Raw genomic sequence first — 23,255 nt, forward strand, 5'->3', positions numbered from 1 at the left:
TGGAATGCTGATTTGTTTTGGTACTAGGTTAACGTACCCTTAATTTTCCCCCCCATACCTCTTAAAATAGCCCTTAAAGTTTAGAGTTTCTTTTTCTAAATTATTTTAGAGAATCTTGAACTTGTAAAAATTCTGACCTCTACTGTTTGACAATCAGAGGGGAAAAAATGACATGACTATGGCTAAGCATCAACTGTCAGCAGAAACAAAGGTTGCGTAACGTAAGAGGCTTTAGTTCGTGACTGTGTTATACCCTAGAGTATACTAAAAAATTTCGCAAGATGAAGTTCATGCAAAATAAACACTGTTAAAAACACTCTTACTTAAACTTATGGTAGTACCATTACATATTGAAAGGTCAGGACAAACATAACTTTAATGGATTGTTTCCACTTAATAGATAATTGAATATTTTGACTGTTGTCCACAACAAATGAGTTTCCAAGAATATGCTTAAGTGTAAGTGTTCAGCAGTTTTTCTTTCCAAATATGCATATTTGAACATTGTAATAGTGTTTTCCAAAAAACTTCTCATCCCAAAGTTATGGGCTGTTCAGTGAAATACCTCTTAGAAGCTAAGTGAATAAATGAAGACTCTATGTAGCAAGGACTATGTGGAATGGTAATTGAATGGACAGAACATTAAAATCAAGTTCAAATTCACCTGTACATCAGAGAACCACTCAAGAATTAAAGTAATTGATACTCTTCGCAAGTAAATTTTACCTGCTGAGATTCCATCTTGCAGCTCCTGATCACAGCAGTTTCATTCCAAAAAGTAATAAGGCATGTTCTTGAGAGTGTGCCCTCTGGCTGTAGAGTAGACTGTGTGGGTTCAGATCCCCACCCTCCCAATCCATAGTTATATGGTCTTAGGCCAGTTATATAACCTCTCTTTCCATCTGTTTCTTCACCTGTAGAGTTGGGGGTAATAAAACAAACCTATAATGTTGTTATAAGGGGTAAATGAATTAATATAAAGGTACTTACAACAGGGGCTGGCATATGGAAACATAGAAAAAAAAATGATAGTCATGTTACCTATAATTGTTTGGGCATGATGGTCTTGTATCAGTCAGTTTTTACTCTGTAATGCTGAATAAACACCACCCTAAAACTTAGTGGCTTCAAACAATAATGACATTCTCATTCCTGTATCTGAGATTCAGTTAGTTTAGAGTTTGGGCTCAGTTGGGCTTGACGCCAAGCTGCAGGCTGAGTCCAGGTCTGGCCCCTGTGTCTTTCATCCCTTAGACCAGCAAGACTGCCAGATTGTGCTCTTCTCATGGCTAGAGCAAACGCATGAGACAGTGAGCCCTGGAAAGCACACACAGTTCAAGTCTATGCTTGTGCCAAAGCAAGTCACGTGGCTATGTCCAAAGTCAAGGAACAGGAAACTGTATTCCTTCAGTGGAGATGGTGTGGGAAGGGATAAGTAAATCGTTTTAAACAGTTATCTCTTCACCATGGTTGCAAAGAAACTTCATGGCTGTAATTTCATTTAATCCTTACAATTTATACTCAGACTTAAAGCAGGAGCAGGGAACATTTTACAAGCTAACTATTTTACAAGGGTACTAGGGACACCAAGAAGTTAAGACCAAACTTAAATACTTGATAAAGTGATGTAAGGCCCTGGTCTTCTGATTTGCAGGCCAGCATTCTTTCTATCACACCAGCCCTCATCCTTATTAGCTTTATCTTAATGGACAACTTTGCTGAAGTCACAACCGTAAGGGACAAAGGCAAAAATGCAGACTGTAGACATGATTATTTTTTTGTAAAACAAACAAACAAATATATGTATTATAGTTCTCTTTCTCTACTCTAGCTCTTTGAGATATCAGTGCCTTTGACATCAGTACCTGAATTAGTGCCTGTTAAAGTTGCCAACCATACAGGTTGTAAGTGCTTCCCAACGGCTCCCCGCCATCCATTCTCAATTATTAGAAGATCCATCCAGATCCCAGAAGAAGATCGGTAAGCCTTAGACTTGTTACACTTGTTAAGCCTTTCTTACACTATGCTTGCTCTTGCCTTGCTGAAGCTGTGTGTGGAGAATCCGTCATTAATTACAGAGTCGTCTCTCTTGCTTCAAGCTCTTTCTCTTTTAGGTTCCAACACATATCTGTGGGTAATAAGTGTTTGGCAAGTATATTTTTTATTAGGTGTTACTTGTATATTGCAGGATGTCAAAAAGCTCAGTGGCTGTGAACTCAGCATGCCAACTTGTGGGCACCTTTGTTAATATGCATAGTTTGATGCAGTTGTAAAACTCAACTCCAGCCTCAAATTTGGCATTTGTCCCCTCATTCCAGAACAAGCATTAGATAAAACTCATTTCAGGCTATTTATATATTTAAGTCCCAAAGTTAGGAGGGAAAAACGGCTCCTGGCATCATCGGAGAGTGGCAAAGCTATCTGCTTCTGATTTGGGCATTTTTTTAAAGCCCTCCTCTTAAGTTTACAAAGTGGGAAATTGTATTTTAAATGAAAATGACTTAAACTTAATTTGACTAGACATTTTCTTGTGAGGATTTTGTGATTCTTTCTGAGACAGATTATGACACCCTAAAGTGTTCTGAAATCAAAGGTCAGAGTCATTGATTTGGGAAAAAAGAATTTAATACAGAGAATCAAAGGGCAAATTACAATCATTGAATAAAAATATGAAGTAATTAAGTTGGAGACTTTGATCTTGCAGAAGTAAAGGAGGAAATGCACTGTGTGAGTGGCTAGTGAAGGAGTCAGCCTTAAGCCAAGCAGACCCCTCTAACCTTTCTCAAGTAGAAGAGAAAGCTCATGGAAAAGGAACATTTACAAAATTTTCCTGCTGTCCTGGCCAGCGTTCTTATCTCCATTTTACAGACAATAATGCTTAGGAGCGGTGTTAGAACACTGTTTACTTTTGGTAAATAAGCTTTGTTGACAGCTAATTTGCATAGATTTTAACACCAATCCTCTTAAAAAGATTATAACTTTCCAAAATTACAGTTTCATTTCCAAAGGTTTCCACAGAGAATATTTGTAATTACAGAATTACTATCTAATAACATCATCTTCATAAATATGAATTAAGCTCCTGAAAATCTTCACTGTTCTCTACTCAGAAATGTATGCAACATTAAAAAAAATGTTCCAAAGGTATGATTACCTTTGAAAGCTTTAAAATATGATTTATTGTCTTCTTTTCCTAGCTGCTCCCATTCCAAGAAGCTCTGTCCTGTTGACATGCTCTGGGATAGCAACCAATGTAAATGTGTTTTACAGGAGGAGAATCCACTCGCAGGAATGGAAGGTAATGAATGCAGTGGTGAAACAATAACAATAGCAACTAGTATTTATTGACACAATTTAAAGCAACTGTGTAAGCTTTTTATATATATCAACTAATTTACTCCTCCCAACAATCCTATAACGTATACCTCTTTTCCTATAATGTATACCTCTTTTCCTTTACAATCCTATAACGGAACACCTCTTTTCCTCTTTTCTTTTTACAATTACAAAATGGACACAACCAGGATGTCTAGTAATTTTTCTCAAGGTCACACAGCTAAGAGTGATAGAAGCAGTGAGATTCCAGAGCCTTTTCGTATAATTATATAGTTAAGTCCACCAGTGCATCATTCAGCTCTTTAATCTTAAAGCCCCAAATGATTAGAGCATCTCAAAGCAATGGATTTCAAAAAAAGAGTCCGAAATGCAGTACTTGGATACAATCTCAAAAACAACAGAATGATCTCTGTTCGTTTCCAAGGCAAACCATTCAATATCACAGTAATCCAAGTCTATGCCCCAAGCAGTAACGCTGAAGAAGCTGAAGTTGAATGGTTCTATGAAGACCTCCAAGACCTTTTAGAACTAACACCCCCAAAAGATGTCCTTTTCATTATAGGGGACTGGAATGCAAAAGTAGGAAGTCAAGAAACACGTGGAGTAACAGGCAAATTTGGCCTTGGAATACGGAATGAAGCAGGGCAAAGACTAATAGAGTTTTGCCAAGAAGATGCACTGGTCATAACAAACACACTCTTCCAACAACACAAGAGAAGACTCTATACATGGACATCACCAGATGGTCAACACCGAAATCAGAGTGATTATATTCTTTGCAGCCAAAGGTGGAGAAGCTCTATACAGTCAGCAAAAACAAGACCAGGAGCTGACTGTGGCTCAGACCATGAACTCCTTATTGCCAAATTCAGACTTAAATTGAAGAAAGTAGGGAAAACCACTAGACCATTCAGGTATGACCTAAGTCAAATCCTTTATGATTATACAGTGGAAGTGAGAGATTTAAGGGCCTAGATCTGATAGATAGAGTGCCTGATGAACTATGGAATGAGGTTCGTGACATTGTACAGGAGACAGGGATCAAGACCATCCCCATGAAAAAGAAATGCAAAAAAGCAAAATGGCTGTCTGGGGAGGCCTTACAAATAGCTGTGAAAAGAAGAGAAGCGAAAAGCAAAGGAGAAAAGGAAAGACAGAAGCATCTGAATGCACAGTTCCAAAGAATAGCAAGAAGAGATAAGAAAGCCTTCTTCAGCAATCAATGCAAAGAAATAGAGGAAAACAACAGAATGGGAAAGACTAGGGATCTCTTAAGGAAAATCAGAGATACCAAAGGAACATTTCATGCAAAGATGGGCTCGATAAAGGACAGAAATAGTATGGACCTAACAGAAGCAGAAGATATTAAGAAGAGATGGCAAGAATACACAGAAGAACTGTACAAAAAGATCTTCACGACCCAGATAATCACGATGGTGTGATCACTCACCTAGAGCCAGACATCCTGGAATGTGAAGTCAAGTGGGCATTAGAAAGCATCACTACGAACAAACTAGTGGAGGTGATGGAATTCCAGTTGAGCTATTCCAAATCCTGAAAGATGATGCTGTGAAAGTGCTGCACTCAATATGCCAGCACATTTGGAAAACTCAGCAGTGGCTACAGGACTGGAAAATGTCAGTTTTCATTCCAATCCCAAAGAAAGGCCATGCCAAAGAATGCTCAAACTACCGCACAATTGCACTCATCTCACACGCTAGTAAAGTCATGCTCAAAATTCTCCAAGTCAGGCTTCGGCAATATGTGAACCGTGAACTTCCTGATGTTCAAGCTGGTTTTAGAAAAGGCAGAGGAACCAGAGATCAAATTGCCAACATCCGCTGGATCATGGAAAAAGCAAGAGAGTTCCAGAAAAGCATCTATTTCTGCTTTATTGACTATGCCAAAGCCTTTGACTGTGTGGATCACAATAAACTGTGGAAAATTCTGAAAGAGATGGGAATACCAGACCACCTGATCTGCCTCTTGAGAAACCTGTATGCAGGGCAGGAAGCAACAGTTAGAACTGGACATGGAACAACAGACTGGTTCCAAATAGGAAAAGGAGTACGTCAAGGCTGTATATTGTCACCCTGTTTATTTAACTTATATGCAGAGTACATCATGAGAAACACTGGACTGGAAGAAACACAAGCTGGAATCAAGATTGCCGGGAGAAATATCAATAACCTCAAATATGCAGATGACACCACCCTTATGGCAGAAAGTGAAGAGGAACTCAAAAGCCTCTTGATGAAAGTGAAAGTGGAGAGTGAAAAAGTTGGCTTAAAGCTCAACATTCAGAAAACGAAGATCATGGCATCCGGTCCCATCACTTCATGGGAAATAGATGGGGAAACAGTGGAAACAGTGTCAGACTTTATTTTTCTGGGCCCCAAAATCACTGCAGATGGTGACTGCAGCCATGAAATTAAAAGACGCTTACTCCTTGGAAGGAAAGTTGTGACCAACCTAGATAGCATATTGAAAAGCAGAGACATTACTTTGCCAACAAAGGTTCGTCTAGTCAAGGCTGTGGTTTTTCCTGTGGTCATGTATGGATGTGAGAGTTGGACTGTGAAGAAGGCTGACCGCTGAAGAATTGATGCTTTTGAACTGTGGTGTTGGAGAAGACTCTTGAGAGTCCCTTGGACTGCAAGGAGATCCAACCAGTCCATTCTGAAGGAGATCAGCCCTGGGATTTCTTTGGACGGAATGATGCTAAAGCTGAAACTCCAGTACTTTGGCCACCTCATGCGAAGAGTTGACTCATTGGAAAAGACTCTGATGCTGGGAGGGATTGGGGGCAAGAGGAGAAGGGGACGACAGAGGATGAGATGGCTGGATGGCATCACTGACTCGTTGGACATGAGTCTGGGTGAACTCCGGGAGTTGGTGATGGACAGGGAGGCCTGGCGTGCTTCGATTCATGGGGTCACAAAGAGTCAGACACAACTGAGCAACTGATCTGATCTGATCTGATCTGATAACCTTTAATGAAAGCCGCTTCAGAACTAAACACGAGTCAACCACATTTTACTAAGCTTTTGGTATAAAAACCTCACAGGCACCTAAGGTAATTTTGGACTTGGTTTCTTTTATCTGTGTCTTGTGAAAACATGCCAGTAACTTGAGAAAATGGTGAATAAGAGAAGACTTCTTCTGACACAAGGGTAAAGTCAAAGCAAGACACAGCTCTTGGACTCAGGGGAGTTGGGAAGCAGATGAGCTTGGCTCTCATCATTCCACATAACTCTTAACACTCTGATTTTTGATCATAAATATCTGCCTGAAAACAAATGCACTTTTTATTGATTTCCAAGGTAACTTGACATGATTCCACTGTAAAGATCACAAGGACTCATATGTTTTGAACCTTGCTTGTTTTTCCAACTGTGATCTACAAGCAAGATTAATAAGGAGTAAACTGTAAGGAAATCTGTCCCAGAAACTGTAAATAACAAGCTCACCTTATGCTTCTGTCTCTCAGTTTCCAAATGTTTTCATGAAAGCTCAGCCCAGGGTTTGATGGAACCTTAAAGTTCATGTAGTTTAAATGACCATGCATATCTTTTTGAAAATTGAAGTATAGTTGATTTACAATGCTTCAGGTATACAGCAAAGTGCTTCAGTCATATATATACACATATACATACACACACATCCATATATATTCTTTTTCAAATTCTTTTCTGTTGTTACAAGATATTGAATATACTTCCCTGTGTTATACAGTAAGTCCTAGTGTTTTATGTATAGTAGTGTGTAAATGTTAATCCCAAAGATGATGAATGTGAAAGTGAGTTTGCTCAGTTGTGTCTGAGTCTTTGAGACCCCAGGGACTGTAGCCTACCAGGCTCCTCCATCCATGGAATTTTCCAAGCAAGAGTACTGGAGTGGGTTGCCATTTCCTTCCCCAGGGGATCTTCCCAATCCAGCAATCGAACCTGAGTCTCCCACATTGCAGACAGACGTTTTACCATCTGAGCCACCAGGGAAGCCCTTGTTAATCCCAAACTCCTAATTTATCCTCTCCTCCCTTTCCCTTTGGTAACTGTCTTCTGTATCTGTGAGTCTATTTCTGTTTTGTAAATGAGTTCATTTGTATCATTTTTTTAAGATTCCACATATAAGTGATATCATATATTTGTCTTTGTCCCACTTACTTCACTGAGTATGATAATCTCTAGGTCTATCCATGTTGCTGCAAATGGTATTATTTCATTGCTTTTTATGGCTGAGTAGTATTCCTTTGGAAGGAATGATGCTAAAGCTGAAACTCCAGTACTTTGGCCACCTCATGCAAAGAGTTGACTCATTGGAAAAGACTCTGATGCTGGGAGGGATTGGGAGCAGGAGGAGAAGGGGACGACAGAGGATGAGATGGCTACATGGCACCACTGACTTGATGGACATGAGTCTGGGTGAACTCCAGGAGTTGGTGATGGACAGGGAGGCCTGGTGTGCTGCGATTCATGGGGTCTCAAAGAGTCGGACACGACTGAGCGACTGAACTGAACTGAACTGATTCTGTTTAAAACACTTCTATTAGCTTTCCATAGCCAGAAAAATTCCAGATTCCTTAGAATTGCATTTAAAGTCCTTCAAGCCTCTGAATATACTCAACATTTTTAGTTTCATATGTCCTCATACACAGTCTTAAGTTCAGTGAGACTAGAGCATTCATCATTGCTGAAACATGCCATTTATTTTCACGCCTAGCCTGTACCATTGATTCTCATACTTTGGTGAGCATAAGTAGAGTATGGGAAAGAGCTTATGAAAAATGAACATTTCAAAGGAAAAAAGTTAAAGTGCACGTTTCAACAAAGCAGAAACAGTCTCATAGATAGAAATAATTGGTGGTTGCCAGAGAGGAGGGGGAGCCTGGTGGGCTGCCGTCTATGGGGTCGCACAGAGTCGGACACGGCTGAAGCGACTTAGCAGCAGCAGTAGCAGTATTCCATTATGCATATGTACACCATCTTTTATCCATTCACCTATTGGTGGACATTTAGATTGCTTCCATTTCTTGACTATTGTAAACAGTGCTAACATTGGGGTGCATGTATCTTTTCAAATTATAGTTTTCACCATTTCCAGATATGTGTCCAGGAGTGGAATAGCTGGGTTATCGGGTAACTCCATAATGCCCATGTTGATTTTGAATGTCATGTACATCCTTCCCATACATCCTTCCCACCAAGTCTTCATCTGTCCTCTGCTAGAATATACATCAGTCATGAGGAAACTTGCCAAACTCACTGAGGCATTCCGGTTACACTAGGCACAGTCTTGTTGCTAGTAAACTATATGGAACCTGCATATCTTTCTCTCTTTCTCTCTAGGACAGTGCTGTCCAATGGAGTTACAGTGAGAGTTATATATATATAACTTATATTTTATAGTACTCTCACTAAAAAGGTCAAAATAAGCAGATTAAAGTTATTTCTAATGTGTTTTACTTAATCTAAAATATTTTTTTAAAACACTCATTTCAGTGTGTAAGCAATATAAAATCCATCAATGATATATATCTTCATTCTTGTGCTAAGTCCTTGAAATCGAGTGTGTATTTTACACCTCCAACACATCTCAATTCAAACTTGCCATTGCATGCTCTGTCTGGCCTGGAGCTATCATATTGGACATCCCAGCTCTAGAGTATCAACTCGTTAGTTTAGGTTTACCCTCTAGAACCATGTCATACCGACTAGTTCTTTCTCCATGTGACCCATTTTTAAAGTTAGAAAGTTATTGTTTGGAATCTAAAAAGTGGTACCAATGAATTTATTTACAAAACAGAAATAGAGTCACAAGTATAGAAGACAAACTTATGGCTACCAAGGGGGAAAGGTTCAGTTCAGTTCAGTTCAGTCGCTCAGTCGTGTCCAACTCTTTGCGACCCCATGGACTGCAGTACGCCAGGCTTCAGATTGGGTTTAACAGATACTCACTGAAAGTGAAAAGTGAATGTTAGTTGCTCAGTTGTGTCCAACTCTTCACGACCCAATGGACTGTAGCCCACCAGGCTCCTCCATCCATGAGATTTTCCAGGCAAGAATACTGAAGTGGGTTGCCATTCCCTTCTCCAGGGGATCTTCCCGATGCAGGGATCAAACCTAGGTCTCTCGCATTGCAGGCAGATTCTTTACCATCTGAGCCACGAAGGAAGTCCCAGATAAACACTGCTGCTGCTGCTGCTAAGTCACTTCAGTCGTGTCCGACTCTGTGCGACCCCATAGACGGCAGCCCACCAGGCTCTGCTGTCCCTGGGATTCTCCAGGCAAGAACACTGGAGTGGGTTGCCATTTCCTTCTCCAGTGCATGAAAGTGAAAAGTGAAAGTGAAGTCACTCAGTTGTGCCCGACTCTTAGTGGCCCCATGGACTGTAGCCTACCAGGCTCCTCCGTCCATGGGATTTTCCAGGCAAGAGTACTGGAGTGGGGTGCCATTGCCTTCTCCACCAGATAAACACTACTATATATAAAAGAGATACACAACAAGGACCTACCGTATAGCACAGGGAACTCTATGCAATACTCTGGAATGACTTATAATGGAAAAGAATCTAAAAAAGAGTGGATATATGTGTAACCAATTCACTTTGCTGTACTTCTAAAACTAACACAATATTGTAGATCATCTACATTCCAATAAAAATAGGTCCCAAAAAGAAAGCTATTGTGGAAAACTGTATACATAGCACTTAAGGTGGTTCTAGTTAAGGTTTCCCTGGAACACAGCTCCTGGGAGAGAGATTGGCATTCAGGAGTTTACTTGCAGGAATGCATTCAAAGGTGAAGGGGCAGGGGCAGGACTTGGCAGGGGGAGAAGTTGAACTGTATGGCAGTTGCTGAGAGGTGTTAGCCAAGCCTGTTGGGGGATGTCTCAAATTGAGACAGAGGGGCTGGGTCCTATGGATTGGTCACTGGATATGGGCTTCCTCTAGAGGGGATATAACCTTGGGGGAGCCAGCTTCTTTCTGCTGAAGGTAATTCCTGCAGAGGGACCTAGCTGGTATACATGTATTATGAGTAGGGAAAGCAATGAAAAAAGAGAGGCATGCTCTGAGCGGGGGAAAAATGAGTGCTCAGAGCTGGAAGGGAGAGAACCCAGCACATCAGGGTGCTGGAAGACGTTCAGCATGGTGAGGACATAGAGACAGGGGGCTGGGTAGATATGAGAGAGGAAGCCAGGGGGCTTCACGGGAGACCTTGTGAACCGTGTCCCAGAGCTTGGATGTGGTATTAAACACAAAACAAAACCACTCAACTAGTTCAAGTAGACAGTGACAGCACCAGTTAGGAGTTCAACAAAATCAACCCAGTGACAGTGTACAAGAGAAGAGATTGGCTTGGGGCAAGCAAGGATGAAGGGAACCTTTTGGGAAGTTGTGGCAATGATGGAAGTGAGAGGCAGGAGGTAGCCTAGATCACAATCATTTCTAATTTTCATCTTCCACAGTGCAGTTGACATGGGCCAAGTTCACAGTCACTTCTCAAGTGGCCTCATCAAACTCATGACGTGTACTGAGCTTACTGTTCACTAAATACTTTTCCCCCACATACATGTGGCTATTAAGCCAACTGCCTTTCTCCAATGACTTCTCTTCCCTGAATGAGGACATGTGAGTTAGTGAACTGAAGTCCAATTTCATCTTGTTAGATTTAGGCCATTGCACTAAACTGTTTCCCAAAACAAAAACAGAAAACTAACAGTACCAAAAAAAGAAAAAAAAAGGCCGGGGTGGGGGGGAGTCCTGATTCTGGATTTTAACTCCTTCTGCTGCTGCTGCTAAGTCGCTTCAGTCATGTCCGACTCTGTGTGACCCCATAGACGGCAGCCCACCAGGCTCCACTGTCCCTGGGATTCTCCAGGCAAGAACACTGGAGTGGGTTGCTATCTCCTTCTCCAATGCATGAGAGTGAAAAGTGAAAGTGAAGTTGCTCAGTCACTTCCGACTCTTCGCGGTCCCATGGACTGCAGCCCACCAGGCTTCTCCGTCCATGGGATTTTCCAGGCAAGAGTACTGGAGTAGGGTGCCATTGCCTTCTCCGCCAGACACCCACAAATTCAAGAATTTACTTGGAAAAATTCTATCTGTTTATTGATCAAAATGATAAATGGAACAAGGCTGAGGACCTAACACATTGGTATCCCATCATCAACTTCCCTAAGATTGAAATTGAAAGCCAGTACTTCTGGGTATCGCCCTTAGCTAGTTACTGCTTCACTCAGTTCTCCTATATCGTTTCTCTGTTAGTTTTAACTTGTCTGTAAGGACTGAGGTCGGCCATGGCCAACTACATTGCTGAAGCTCAGCAAATACCTGGTAGACTGTTTCCCTAAATCACCTATCCAAGAACGGAGTTGGGCTGGCCGGAAGTGTTCTAAGAGAGTCTCTACTGCCACCTAGTGATCCATGCAAATATTTTCAGAGCTTCTATCTAGTCTTATTTTGTTCCAAAGTGACACATGCTTTACTGGGATATGCTTTACAAAGCTTACCTTTTTCCTCTTCATACAATTCAGAATGGCGTATCCCCAGATCTGGCCTTTCAACACCCATTCCACATGAGCCCTCAAAGATCATCAACCACAGAGCAGTTAAGCCTATGAGGTTGGACAACACAAGATTTTGAAATATCATTAATGGCCAGATGAAAATAAATGATGCTTGCTCCTTGAAAGGAAAGCTATGAAAAACCTAGACAGCCTATTAAAAAGCAAAAGCAAAGACATCACTATGCTGACAAACGTCCATACAGTCAAAGCTATGGTTTTTCCAGGAGTCATGTACAGATGTAAGAGTTGGACCATAAAGAAGGCTGAGTGCCAAAGAATTGATGCCTTCGAATTGTGGTGCTAGAAAAGACTCTTGAGAGTCCCTTGGACTGCAAGATCAAATTAGTCAATCCAGAAGGAAATCAACCCTGAATATTCACTGAAAGGACTGTGCTGAAGCTCCAATCCTATGGCCACCTGATGCAAACTCACTGGAAAAGAGCCAGATGCTGGGAAAGACTGAGGGAAGGATGAGAAGGGGGTGACAGAGGATGAGGTGGTTGGATGGCATCACTGACTCAATGGACATGAGTATGAATGAACTCTGGGAGATAGTAAAGGACACAACAGCCTGGCATGCTGCAGTTCATGGAGTTGCAAAGAGTCAGACGACTTAGCAACTGAACAACAATGGCAAAGTGGGAGAGAAGCATGTTTGGGGAAGAAACTAAACAACTTTCCTCCAAGCCTTTTAAGAATACTAATGTGACATTTTCAGATTCTTCTAAAGGTTCTGTCTCTTCCAATGAATTTCAACTTGATCAGAATTGGAGGTGGAATACTAATTATCCAACTGTTTTGTACATTTTCTAGAAATATCTGTTAGCTAAGTGTGTCAAAAACTTCTCAGCACCTCCTCTCTGAGCCAACTGTATCTTCCAACAGATGTCTGTGGAATCAAAGTACATTGTCATGTTATATTTTTTTATACTAGAGTTATGACCTTCAGTGAGGAAATACACCTACCCATAGCCTGGAAGGTCTGTGTATTTCTACAATGTCCTAGTATTTCTGTTCTCTCCTTTTATTCTTCACCTAAAACTGGGAAGGAGTAGACTCACAGTCCTTAGACATCCTGTATTTTATGACTGATACTTGGTTTTGCAAAGTTGCTTTTTTCAACTAGTCACAACCTAGTTGTGACATCTTGCTGCTGCTAAGTCGCTTCAGTCGTGCCCAACTCTGTGTGACCCCATAGACGGCAGCCTACCAGGCTCCCCGTCCCTGGGATTCTCTAGGCAAGAACACTGGAGTGGGTTGCCATTTCCTTCTCCAGTGCATGAAAGTGAAAAGTGAAAGTGAAGTCGCTCAGTCGTGTCCGACCCTCGTTGACCCCACCAGGCTCCTCCATCCATGGGATTTTCCAGGCAGGAGTACTGGAGTGGGGTGCCATTGCCTTCTCTGAGTTGTGACATCTTAAAAAATCTTAATCTTAAAACATCTTAAAAAAAATCTTACCAAGATATTCAGCTTACAACATTTTTATAAAAAACTAAAGAGAACATGTGAATTCTGTGTTAGTATTGTGAAATCAGAGGTCAGTCTCCTTCATTCTGTGAAAATATTAAGGACAAAAATCTACAAAAACAGAGACTGGGTGAATCCAAGCTACTTTACAATGATGTAATGAATACAACCAACTTTGGTGATCCCATTCTCCATGCTACAGCTATTTGACCACTTTTCTGTTTTGGTTTAGATCACACTCACCTGCAGGAACTGGCTCTCTGTGGTCAGCACATGAAGTTTGATGAAGATCGTTGTGAGTGTGTCTGTAAAACGCCATGTCCCAGAGACCTCATCCAGCACCCAGAAAACTGCAGCTGCATTGAGTGCAGAGAGAGTCTGGAGAGCTGCTGCCAGAAGCACAAGATATTTCACCCAGACACCTGCAGGTGAGTGGCTTTTCACTTTTGCCTATATTTGACCCATTGACATTTAAAGTAAATACTAGTTAGATTTGGTGCGATTCCTTATTAAGCCAGTTTTATTCTTCATTGCCAAGCCCCCTTTTTGATAATAAAACAAAGATTTGGCAACTGAGTAAGTATATAGAGTGATGATTAATTGTGAAATCAAGAAAATTCTGTCTGCTGTAGCTGGCTTATGGATCTTCAGCGAAAACTAAAGTTGAAGATATATACACAATTATTTCAGATCAGCTGACTCTTTAGCTCAGTCTCTCTCTTAATATAGATTGACATATGTTTATTTTTTCCTTTGAGGAAGGGGATGCCATTGGATTTATATAACAAGAAATTTACTGATGAATAGAATGCTTACAAGTTAGCAGTTGTGCTTTAATAACCATGTGGGATAACCAGCCAGGATTTTATATTGACATCCTAAATATGAATCTGGAAAATTTACTCTGAAAATGTAATCAAAGCAGAACAGAGTTTTTCCTTAGAATTTAGTCCTTGATTCTGAATTCTCATGTTTATCTTCTTTTGTAACAGCTGTGAGGACAGATGCCCCTTTCGCCCCAGAACCTGTGCAAATGGCAAACCGGCATGTCCAAAGCATTGCCGCTTTCCAAAGGAGAAAAGGGCCACCCATGGGCTCCAGGATCGAGAAAATCCTTGAGTTAGCCTTGATCCCCAGTTCCCCCCATCCATGTCATTTAAACAGCATGCTGCTTTGCCAAGTTGCTGTCACTATTCCAGGTGTTAGGGGAAAAAAATCTGTTTTACATAGTACCATGGTGAATCCCGACCGACCTTCCATTAAACAACAGCTGAGGATTCCCTGGCTCAGTGCCAAATGTCTTCTAACAGAAGATGCTCTGCACACCAGGGAATGGAGAGGAAGAAATCTCCCTTACCCTCCCCCTTTTTTTCGTGAGTGAAAAAGTTTTGATCATCATGGAGTGACAGGTACCATGTGATTAATTACTCAGAGCAGATGAGGCAATTTGCATAGTCTTTGAGTCCTTTGCTAATTGCAACTCTCTTGTGAACTATTTAGATTCTTTCTTATGCAGATCTTGATGTATATGATCAGCACTGATTATCTGATTACTGTCCAGCTTGTAGTTTTGAGTTTACCAAACTACTGTCTGTTGTTTTATATTTAAGTGTATTTAAAGAAAATAAACACATTTATTCAAGCCAGAGAATTTTGTGTGTTAATTAATATGCTGTAAATTTACTGCTGTAAATTTTATGCTAAAGAAAAAATATTTTAAAGAGAGAAAGGAATTCAGTAGTGGGAGATGTGGGAGAGACATGAACACACTAAAACTAGATTCCAGTTTTGGGAAACCAAAGGACTAGCTCTCAGAAGGTTTAAGATTTTAAATGAGGTTGAATAAATGTGACTCAAAAATCAGCTGAACTTCAGCCTTTCCTTTGAGATTCAGATTACCTTGACTTGACCTCTAGTTGAACTTGACTTGAAGGAGGAGAGCCCACTGATGTCCCTGACATCTCTGGGGGTGTATGTTTCTTCCAGCCACCTCCAGCTCCACGCTTCCGCATTTACTCAACTCTCGGTCTTATTCATATTTCAATTCTCATAGCCATATGATTCTTCTCTGTCCCACAGCTACCCAGGAAGGAAGCACAAGCCTTTTTCCTTTGCTTTTTTTACCCAAATACTCCCACAAATAACTTGTTGACGGCACAGACTTTACTGAAAAATTTGGTATAACAGAGGGAATTTAGCAGCTTTAGCAGAACTAAGCTTTTTAGCCAAATAACTTAAAAACTGAGGTTCTCCCAAGCTTCTTGCATAGGTAGGTAGATAGATGCGTGCACACACACACACACACACACACACAACATTTATTGCACACTTTGATAAATAGTTGTGTTCATGTTATCTCCCCACTACCCTGTGACCTCCTTACAATTGGAAATTGTGTCCTGATCAAACTTGTGTAAGCCAAGTTTCTCAGGGTGGAGCAGTACAATAAATAGAGAACAATAAACAAGTATAGCAAAAAATCCTTTTGTTTCTCCTGGAGCCAAATGATAGAATTATTGGATCCTGGTTCAAATGCCTGCCCTTCCTCTCTCAGGGTTCTAAGCAGTTCCCGAATTCTCCCAGCCATGGCCTCATCATTTACTGGTCTTGGTCCAATCACTCCTCTCCTGTCACTGTTCCCCTTGTCCACATTTTATGACCTTTATGTCAATGGGCCTTCTTTCTTCTAGGTGTACCATTTGATTCTCAGGCTTCTGACAGGATTCACAGGTAACGTGGCTGCTTAACTATATTCGGATTCAATTTCTTGCTTTGTCCCTTCATCCAGGTTCTACAACTCTCTCCGCAGTAGTATTCCCTTGAGAGCTGGGGCAGCAGATGGTCCAGGGACACTGCACAATTAAAGGAGTCACTTTGCTCATCTTCACTGGAGAAAAAGAGAGGTAGAAGCTCAGAGAAGAAAAGATCTGAACTGAAGGATAGGCTCTGCCAATTAATGGCATTATGAGGCCAAGCAACCTCATGGCACCTCAGTTTCCTCTCGGGCTAAACAGGTAGATAATCTCATCCACCTGTATCTGAGAGTTGTTAATTCACTCCACAAATGAAAACAATTTGAAAAATACAATGACCTTGACCCATTAAAGGGATTATTTCCCAAAAGAGAAACATGACTGTGAGCAAAATTCTTGGCTTATACTGGATTCCTGGATCTGCCCCAAATCAACTCAAACCACATTTTGGTTACTGGCTCTGGCTTCCTAATTGCCATTTAGATGGAGTATTATAGGGAATTCTGGACAAAACTATGGGAGATCTGGCTTTCTACTTCCAAAACCCATCCCCCCTGCTTTCTCTCCAACTCTCCACAATAACCACCAAGAGACTTGCACTTGGATCTCTGAGACTGGGTCTGGGCTGGGGTGGAGCTGGTCCTTAGGGTGGAGGTGGGGGAACTGGCCTTTTGCCTTATTAGAGTGCACTGGTCATTGTACAGGAATATTTGTCATACTAATAGCTTTGGAATGTGAGCTGCAATTTTTCAACTTGTAAAATTGTGTTGCAAAATAAAAATATGTGAGAAAGCCCAGAGAGCTTAAAGCAAACATAATAAATGCCAGCGATGCACGATGCCCCTGATCATCTGAGCCACAGGGCCAGAAAATGCATTAATAGGACAGCACAGATCATAAATCTGTGACTACAGCAGTGTGGTGGGAGGCCCTTTGGAGATGGAAACAGATTAGACAGCATAATGTTCAGAGCTGGATGAGACTAAAATACTGCCTGAGATACCTGATAAAGGAGATGACACAAATAATCCATTTTAAAGGCATTTAAGGAAAGGGTTGGATGAAAATTGTGAGCTTAATGGATTTGGTCATTTGTTCAACAAGAGGTGGACTTTGTTTAATTTACTCCTAATGTTTCGTGTTTTTTTTCATACTGTTCATGGGGTTCTCAAGGCAAGAATACTGAAGTGGTTTGCCATTCCTTTCTCCAGTGGACCACATTTTGTCAAATCTCTCCACCATGACCCGCCCGTCTTGGGTTGCCCCACGGGCATGACTTAGTTTCACTGAGTTAGACAAGGCTGTGGTCCTAGTGTGATTAGATTGACTAGTTTTCTGTGAGTATGGTTTCAGTGTGTTTGCCCTCTGATGCCCTCTTGCAATACCTACCGTCTTACTTGGGTTTCTCTTACCTTGGGCGTGGGGTATCTCTTCACGGCTGCTCCAGCAGAGCACAGCCATTGCTCCTTACCTTGGACGAGGGATATCTCCTCACCGCCGCCCTTCCTGACCTTCAATGTGGGATAGCTCCTCTAGGCCCTCCTGCACCCGAGCAGCCACGGCTCCTTGGATGTGGGGTTGGTCCTCCTAGCCTCCTTGGAAGGAAAGTTATGACCAACCTAGATAGCATATTCAAAAGCAGAGACATTACTTTGCCAACAAAGGTCCATCTAGTCAAGGCTATGGTTTTTCCTGTGGTCATGTATGGATGTGAGAGTTGGACTGTGAAGAAGGCCAAGCGCTGAAGAGTTGATGCTTTTGAACTGTGTTGTTGGAGAAGACTCTTGAGAGTCCCTTGGACTGCAAGGAGATCCAACCAGTCCATTCTGAAGGAGATCAGCCCTGGGATTTCTTTGGACGGAATGATGCTAAAGCTGAAACTCCAGTACTTTGGCCACCTCATGTGAAGAGTTGACTCATTGGAAAAGACTCTGATGCTGGGAGGGACGGGGGGCAGGAGGAGAAGGGGATGACAGAGGATGAGATGGTTGGGTAGCTTCACCAATGCAATGGACAGGAGTTTGAGTAGGCTCCGGGAGTTGGTGATGGATAGGGAAGCCTGGCGTGTTGCAGTCCATGGGGTCGCAAAGAGTTGGACACGACTGGGTGACTGAACTGAACTGAATGTTTTGTGTGGGAACAATGTCTTGCATATAGTAGGTCCCTAATAATTATTTAGTGGATAGTGAAGTATTATATGGATTCTGTGACCAGTAAATGGAAACTCATCTACCACTGGAATGGCCAATATGAACTCTCATTCTCCAGGGCTCTTTCCAGGGGGTTTTCATGATTCAGTGTCTTACCTGAGCTTCTTTATAGCATAGCCATCAACTTTCAAGAGAGGTTCCAACAGGACATGCCCCGGTATATACGCACTAATTGAGCTTCTGCTATATCTCATTTACTGATGTCCCACTGGCCAAGCAAGTCACATGGCCAAGCATAGAGTTGATGTGGGAGGAGACTAGACAAGGGTGCAAATATAGGAAAATGGTTCACTGAAGGCTACCATGTAACAGTCTCCCACAGGGTTGGTTCCTGTCTTTAGCCACACATAGAGACCTGTTAGTCTCCATTGTTCTACAAGAGCTGAACTCCGGTCAGTGTCTTCGGGTTTCCACATACAGAGCCCAGGACCTGTGTTGTCTTTGTTCTGATCACTGTTCTGCATTTTGATTCTGTTTCTGATACATGGAAATCTTGAGGATCTTCTTTTGCCCACAGCTATAATGTGAATTCTCTTGTTTATGTCTCATTTTTCTTTCTGAAGCACAGTGAGAAGAGAGGAGTCTCAAAATATTAATTGAAAATGTCATCTTGGCTGTAAATCTGGCTCAACATCAAGTCCTTTTCCCTTAGTAAGATCCTCTATCAGTCTGTTCCAGCCTTCCCTGGAGATAACTTTCTCCCATATGAACCCCTCCCCTTCTCTTACCCTGTGGAGTTATACAACAGCATTCACTGGCCAGTCAGCGCCTGTCTCTGTACCTTGGTCAAGTTCTACTTGGAATAATCTTGCTCCCAGCAGTTGCATGAGCACTTTTTACTTCCATTGCCAGCCAGAAATATTCTGAACTCCCAGTATTTTTCTTGTATTTCTTTCCCGGTATTTATCACCTCCCACCTTTTATAGATATTTACATATTCCTTAACTGTTTTGGTTTCTTGGGGATAAAGCACATGCCAATTTTTCCTTGCCTTGTGCCTTGTACATAGATAGCGGGTTCTCAATACAAATGCGGTGCCCTCCCACTCCAAAATTGTCCAAGAGCTCATTTACATATACATTTGCAAAGGGTTGAATTTCAAGGGAAGGTGATATCTACTTTTATTTTATACCTTCTACACTTACAGGTCATTTTATACACCACTGGTACTGATTGCTCTCACTTTCTATTATGTGCAGTCAGAAGCCACTGCATGAAAGTATTTTAGTCTAATTTATTGGTTTACATGAAAATTCTCTAAAGGCATACCCTGATGCCATACATTTAGGCAGAACACTATAATTAGAATTATTCCCAGATTTACAGCTTCTTCATCCTGCTGCTACAACTTTTCTTGACTTTTAGAAAATAGCCTTTAATTGTGACCTTTGCTTAAGGTTTAACTGACTAAAAATGGAGTCTCAACCCATGTGAGATGGTGAAGTGTGTACAGAATCATGATTTATTTGCCTTTTAATGTTAAGTGCCTAGATCAGAGATGAACATGATGTTCAATGTTTTCAGACTTTGTTGGAACTGTAAACTTTACTGGCACAGCCTGCAGCTTTCTCAACCCCCTCCTCCACAGACACTTGGCAACAGCATGCCTTTATTAATATCTATTTATAAAGGTCAGCCTATCCTACAGTATTTAAAATACAAAGAACTTTTCAAAAAAAGTGGATTACTTTTTACCATTGATGAAAAATATATAAAAGCTGAAAAAGATGAAAAGTTTTAAAAACACACTGTGTTTAATATTCCTTGTATTCCCCACAAAACCTTTTACAGAGTAGGCACTTGGTAAATTGTTTGATGATAAAAATAGAAAATATTTATTCTTCTTTGAAAATAACTCAAGTTTTTTGAAGGAGTATTGATTGGCATCAAGATCTTAGAAGATTCACAGTAGAATTGCCATCACTTTGCCGACAAAGGTCCATATAGTCAAAGCTATGGTTTTTCCAGCAGTCATGTATGGATATAAGAGTTGGACCATAAAGAAGGCTGAGTGCTGAAGAATTGATGCTTTTGAATTGTGGTGCTGGAGAAGACTCTTGAGAGTCCCTTGAACTGCAAGGAGATCAAACTAGTCAATCCTAAAGGAAATCAGTCCTGAATATTCATTGGAAGGACGGATGCTGAAGCTCCAATCCTTTGACTACCTGATGCGAAGAGCCGACTCACTGGAAAAGATCCTGATGCTGGGAAAGGCTGAAGGCAAAAGGAGAAGAGGGAGGCAGAGAATGAGATGGTTAGATAGCATTACTGACTCAATGGGCATGAATTTGAGCAAACTCCAGGAGATAGAGGACAGGGAAGCCTAGTGTGCTTCAGTCCATGGGGTCGCAAAGAGTCAGACACAACTTAGCGACTGAACAACAAACATTGTAATAAGAACTATGGCAGTGGCAAGCTGGGAGATCAACAAATGAGGATTAACCTTCACTTATACTTTCCATGATTTCTACCCAATAGTTATTGTCTTGATTGTTGTTACTTAGGGGCTAAGTCATGTCTGACTCTTTTGCGACCCCATAGATTGTAGCCCACCAGGCTCCTGTGTTCATGGGATTTCCCAGGCAAGAATCCTGGAGTGGGTTGCCATTTCCTTCTCCAGGGGATCTTCCCAACCCAGGGATAGAACCCACGTCTCCTGCAGTGGCAGACTGAGTCTTTACCACTGAGCCACCAGGGAAGCCTACTGTCTCACTGCTGCTGCTGCTGCTGCTAAGTCGCTTCAGTCGTGTCTGACTCTGTGCGACCCCACAGACGGCAGCCCACTAGGCTCCCCCATCCCTGGGATTCTCCAGGCAAGAACACCAGAGTGGGTTGCCATTTCCTTCTCCAATGCATGAAAGTGAAAAGTGAAAGTGAAGTCGCTCAGTCGTGTCCGACTCTTAGCGACCCCATGGACTGCAGCCCACCAGGCTCCTCCGCCCATGGGATGTTCCACGCAAGAGTACTGGAGTGGGGTGCCATTGCCTTCTATTGCAAACATGAAAAAGAAGACCAAAACAGTGCTGTACCACCTGGTACTGTTGGTCTTATCTGGGAAACCAACTGCACATTATTAAGCTTGTGTAAGTATCCTTGAGTCTTCCATAACTTTTATTCTCTGATGCTTCAATATAAACACAGAGCAGAATATCTATTCCCACTTGAACCTTATTCATTAAAGTTAAATCATTAATACATTTCAAAGTCTACAGCCAAAGTGCTCTATAAATTATATCAGTTCCCTGTACTTTTTTAAGGTACACCCCTTGGAATTTTTTCAGTACAGTCAGTTCAGTCGCTCAGTAGTGTCTGACTCTTTACAACCCCATGGACTGCAGCATGCCAGGCCTCCCTGTCCATTACCAACTCCCGGAGTGTACTCAAACTCATGTCCATCTAGTCGGTGATGCCATCCAACCATCTCATCCTCTGTCTTCCCCTTCTCCCCTATGCCTTCAATCTTTCCCAGCATCAGGGTCTTTTCAAATGAGTCAGTTCTTCAATACATTCAATCGGGTATATATATGTGTCAGAAATTGTGCAGGCATTGAATAAATAAATTCATTAATACAACTAAAACTTACTTGATTTCTAGTACCAGGAGCAGACCTTGCCTCTGCTTACTAACAAGCAAATATAAATGCCAATTTTCAGAAAGAAATCCATGAGAGATCCCAAGAAGACACAAGTCTCCAAGGATCAGGCTGAGGAAGAAGGCCAGGTGGAGGGGTGGGGCAGGAGGACAGGCAAACAATTTGAATATCACCTGATAAATGCTATACCAGCATATAGCCAAACTACTGTCAAAATACAAGAGGGAGGATTTAATTCCCTCTAGAGATTTGGGAAAGGAGGTGAAATCTTCAGGGATTAATAGCCTTTCTACAGGCTTAAAATGAGTGCTGGTAAAGACGGTGGTGATGGTGCTCAGGAAAGCATTTCCTCAGTTGGGAACTCCATGTACCAATGGTGAGGAGTGCATGGATGATAATCAGACTACTCCCACTGATTCATTAGCCTCTTGGCCAAGTACCACCATGGCCTGCTGAACCAGTCTGAGTGGGAGTTGCTATTTCAGGTCTCAAATTTTTTTTCTCCAGAGTGGAGGGTTGCCACATAAAATACAAGATGCCCAGTTAACTTTTGAATTTCAGATAAACGATGAGTAACTTTTTAGTAAAGTCCCCTATATTTAGGACATACTTACATAAACATTATTTATCTGAAATTCAAATTATTAAAAACGTTGACTTTTTGTGTATTTTACTCACTACATCAGGCAATCCTACCAGAATGGTAAAAACCAGGCGGAGCTTCTGTAGCAGAGATGATAAACAATAAACAAAACGCAACCATGACCCCAGCTTTCTGTAGCCATCCCAGCCCAAAGTCTCTCCAACTGGAAGCCAGAGACAACAGGCGTCCAAAGAGACACTGTTTCTAGGCAACCACGGCGCGAACTCAGCTGACCATTCGCAAGATTCGGGTTAGGCGTGCGGTGCATCCTGGGAGTGAGTTTTCTAAGTTCGGATTCGCCCCCAAAGGCCACGGGACTACAACTCCCAGGAGCGCCAATGGGTCGCTGCGAGGCACGCTGGGGAGTGCTGGTTTTACCCGGTTGAAGAGTCCTGGTGGGTTGCTTGTGTAGCAAGAGATCAAGGCCGATTTTTAGAGAATCGCAACATTAAGAATTCACATAAAAGGTTAAACCGAGCATTACTGCTTTCAGTACAGAGAAAACAAGTCTTCCGGAACATCGTGGTGACACGTGTAGGCGCGCGCTGACGTTACATCGCACGCTGATGGGTGGGGAGTCGCTCCTGCGCGTGACTCCACTTTCTCTTTTTGATTGGCTGTCCTGTAGGTGCGGCGCTCGCTCGCGGACGCCCTTGATTGGTGCCTCGGAGCTGCTGGGTGGGAC

General features: G+C 41.9%; 1 protein-coding gene across 2 annotated transcripts in view; it reads left to right on the forward strand.

Annotated features, from left to right (window-relative positions):
• VEGFD (vascular endothelial growth factor D) overlaps positions 1-18,490 on the forward strand; it is a 48,314-nt gene extending 29,824 nt beyond the window's left edge. The window contains exons 4-7 of one of the 2 annotated variants that reach the window (XM_061408109.1): positions 1,832-1,980; positions 3,198-3,298; positions 13,604-13,799; positions 16,160-18,490. In XM_061408109.1, coding sequence (XP_061264093.1) covers positions 1,832-1,980; positions 3,198-3,298; positions 13,604-13,799; positions 16,160-16,235 — 522 coding nt within the window. In that variant the 3' untranslated portion in view covers positions 16,236-18,490. Of the gene's footprint in view, positions 1-1,831; positions 1,981-3,197; positions 3,299-13,603; positions 13,800-14,363; positions 15,035-16,159 lie in introns of those variants that run through there. The other variant, XM_061408108.1, reaches the window with a different exon arrangement.
• The last annotated feature ends 4,765 nt before the right edge of the window (positions 18,491-23,255 follow it).

Source organism: Bos javanicus, chromosome X, assembly GCF_032452875.1.
Source record: "Bos javanicus breed banteng chromosome X, ARS-OSU_banteng_1.0, whole genome shotgun sequence".
Lineage (NCBI taxonomy): Eukaryota > Metazoa > Chordata > Mammalia > Artiodactyla > Bovidae > Bos > Bos javanicus.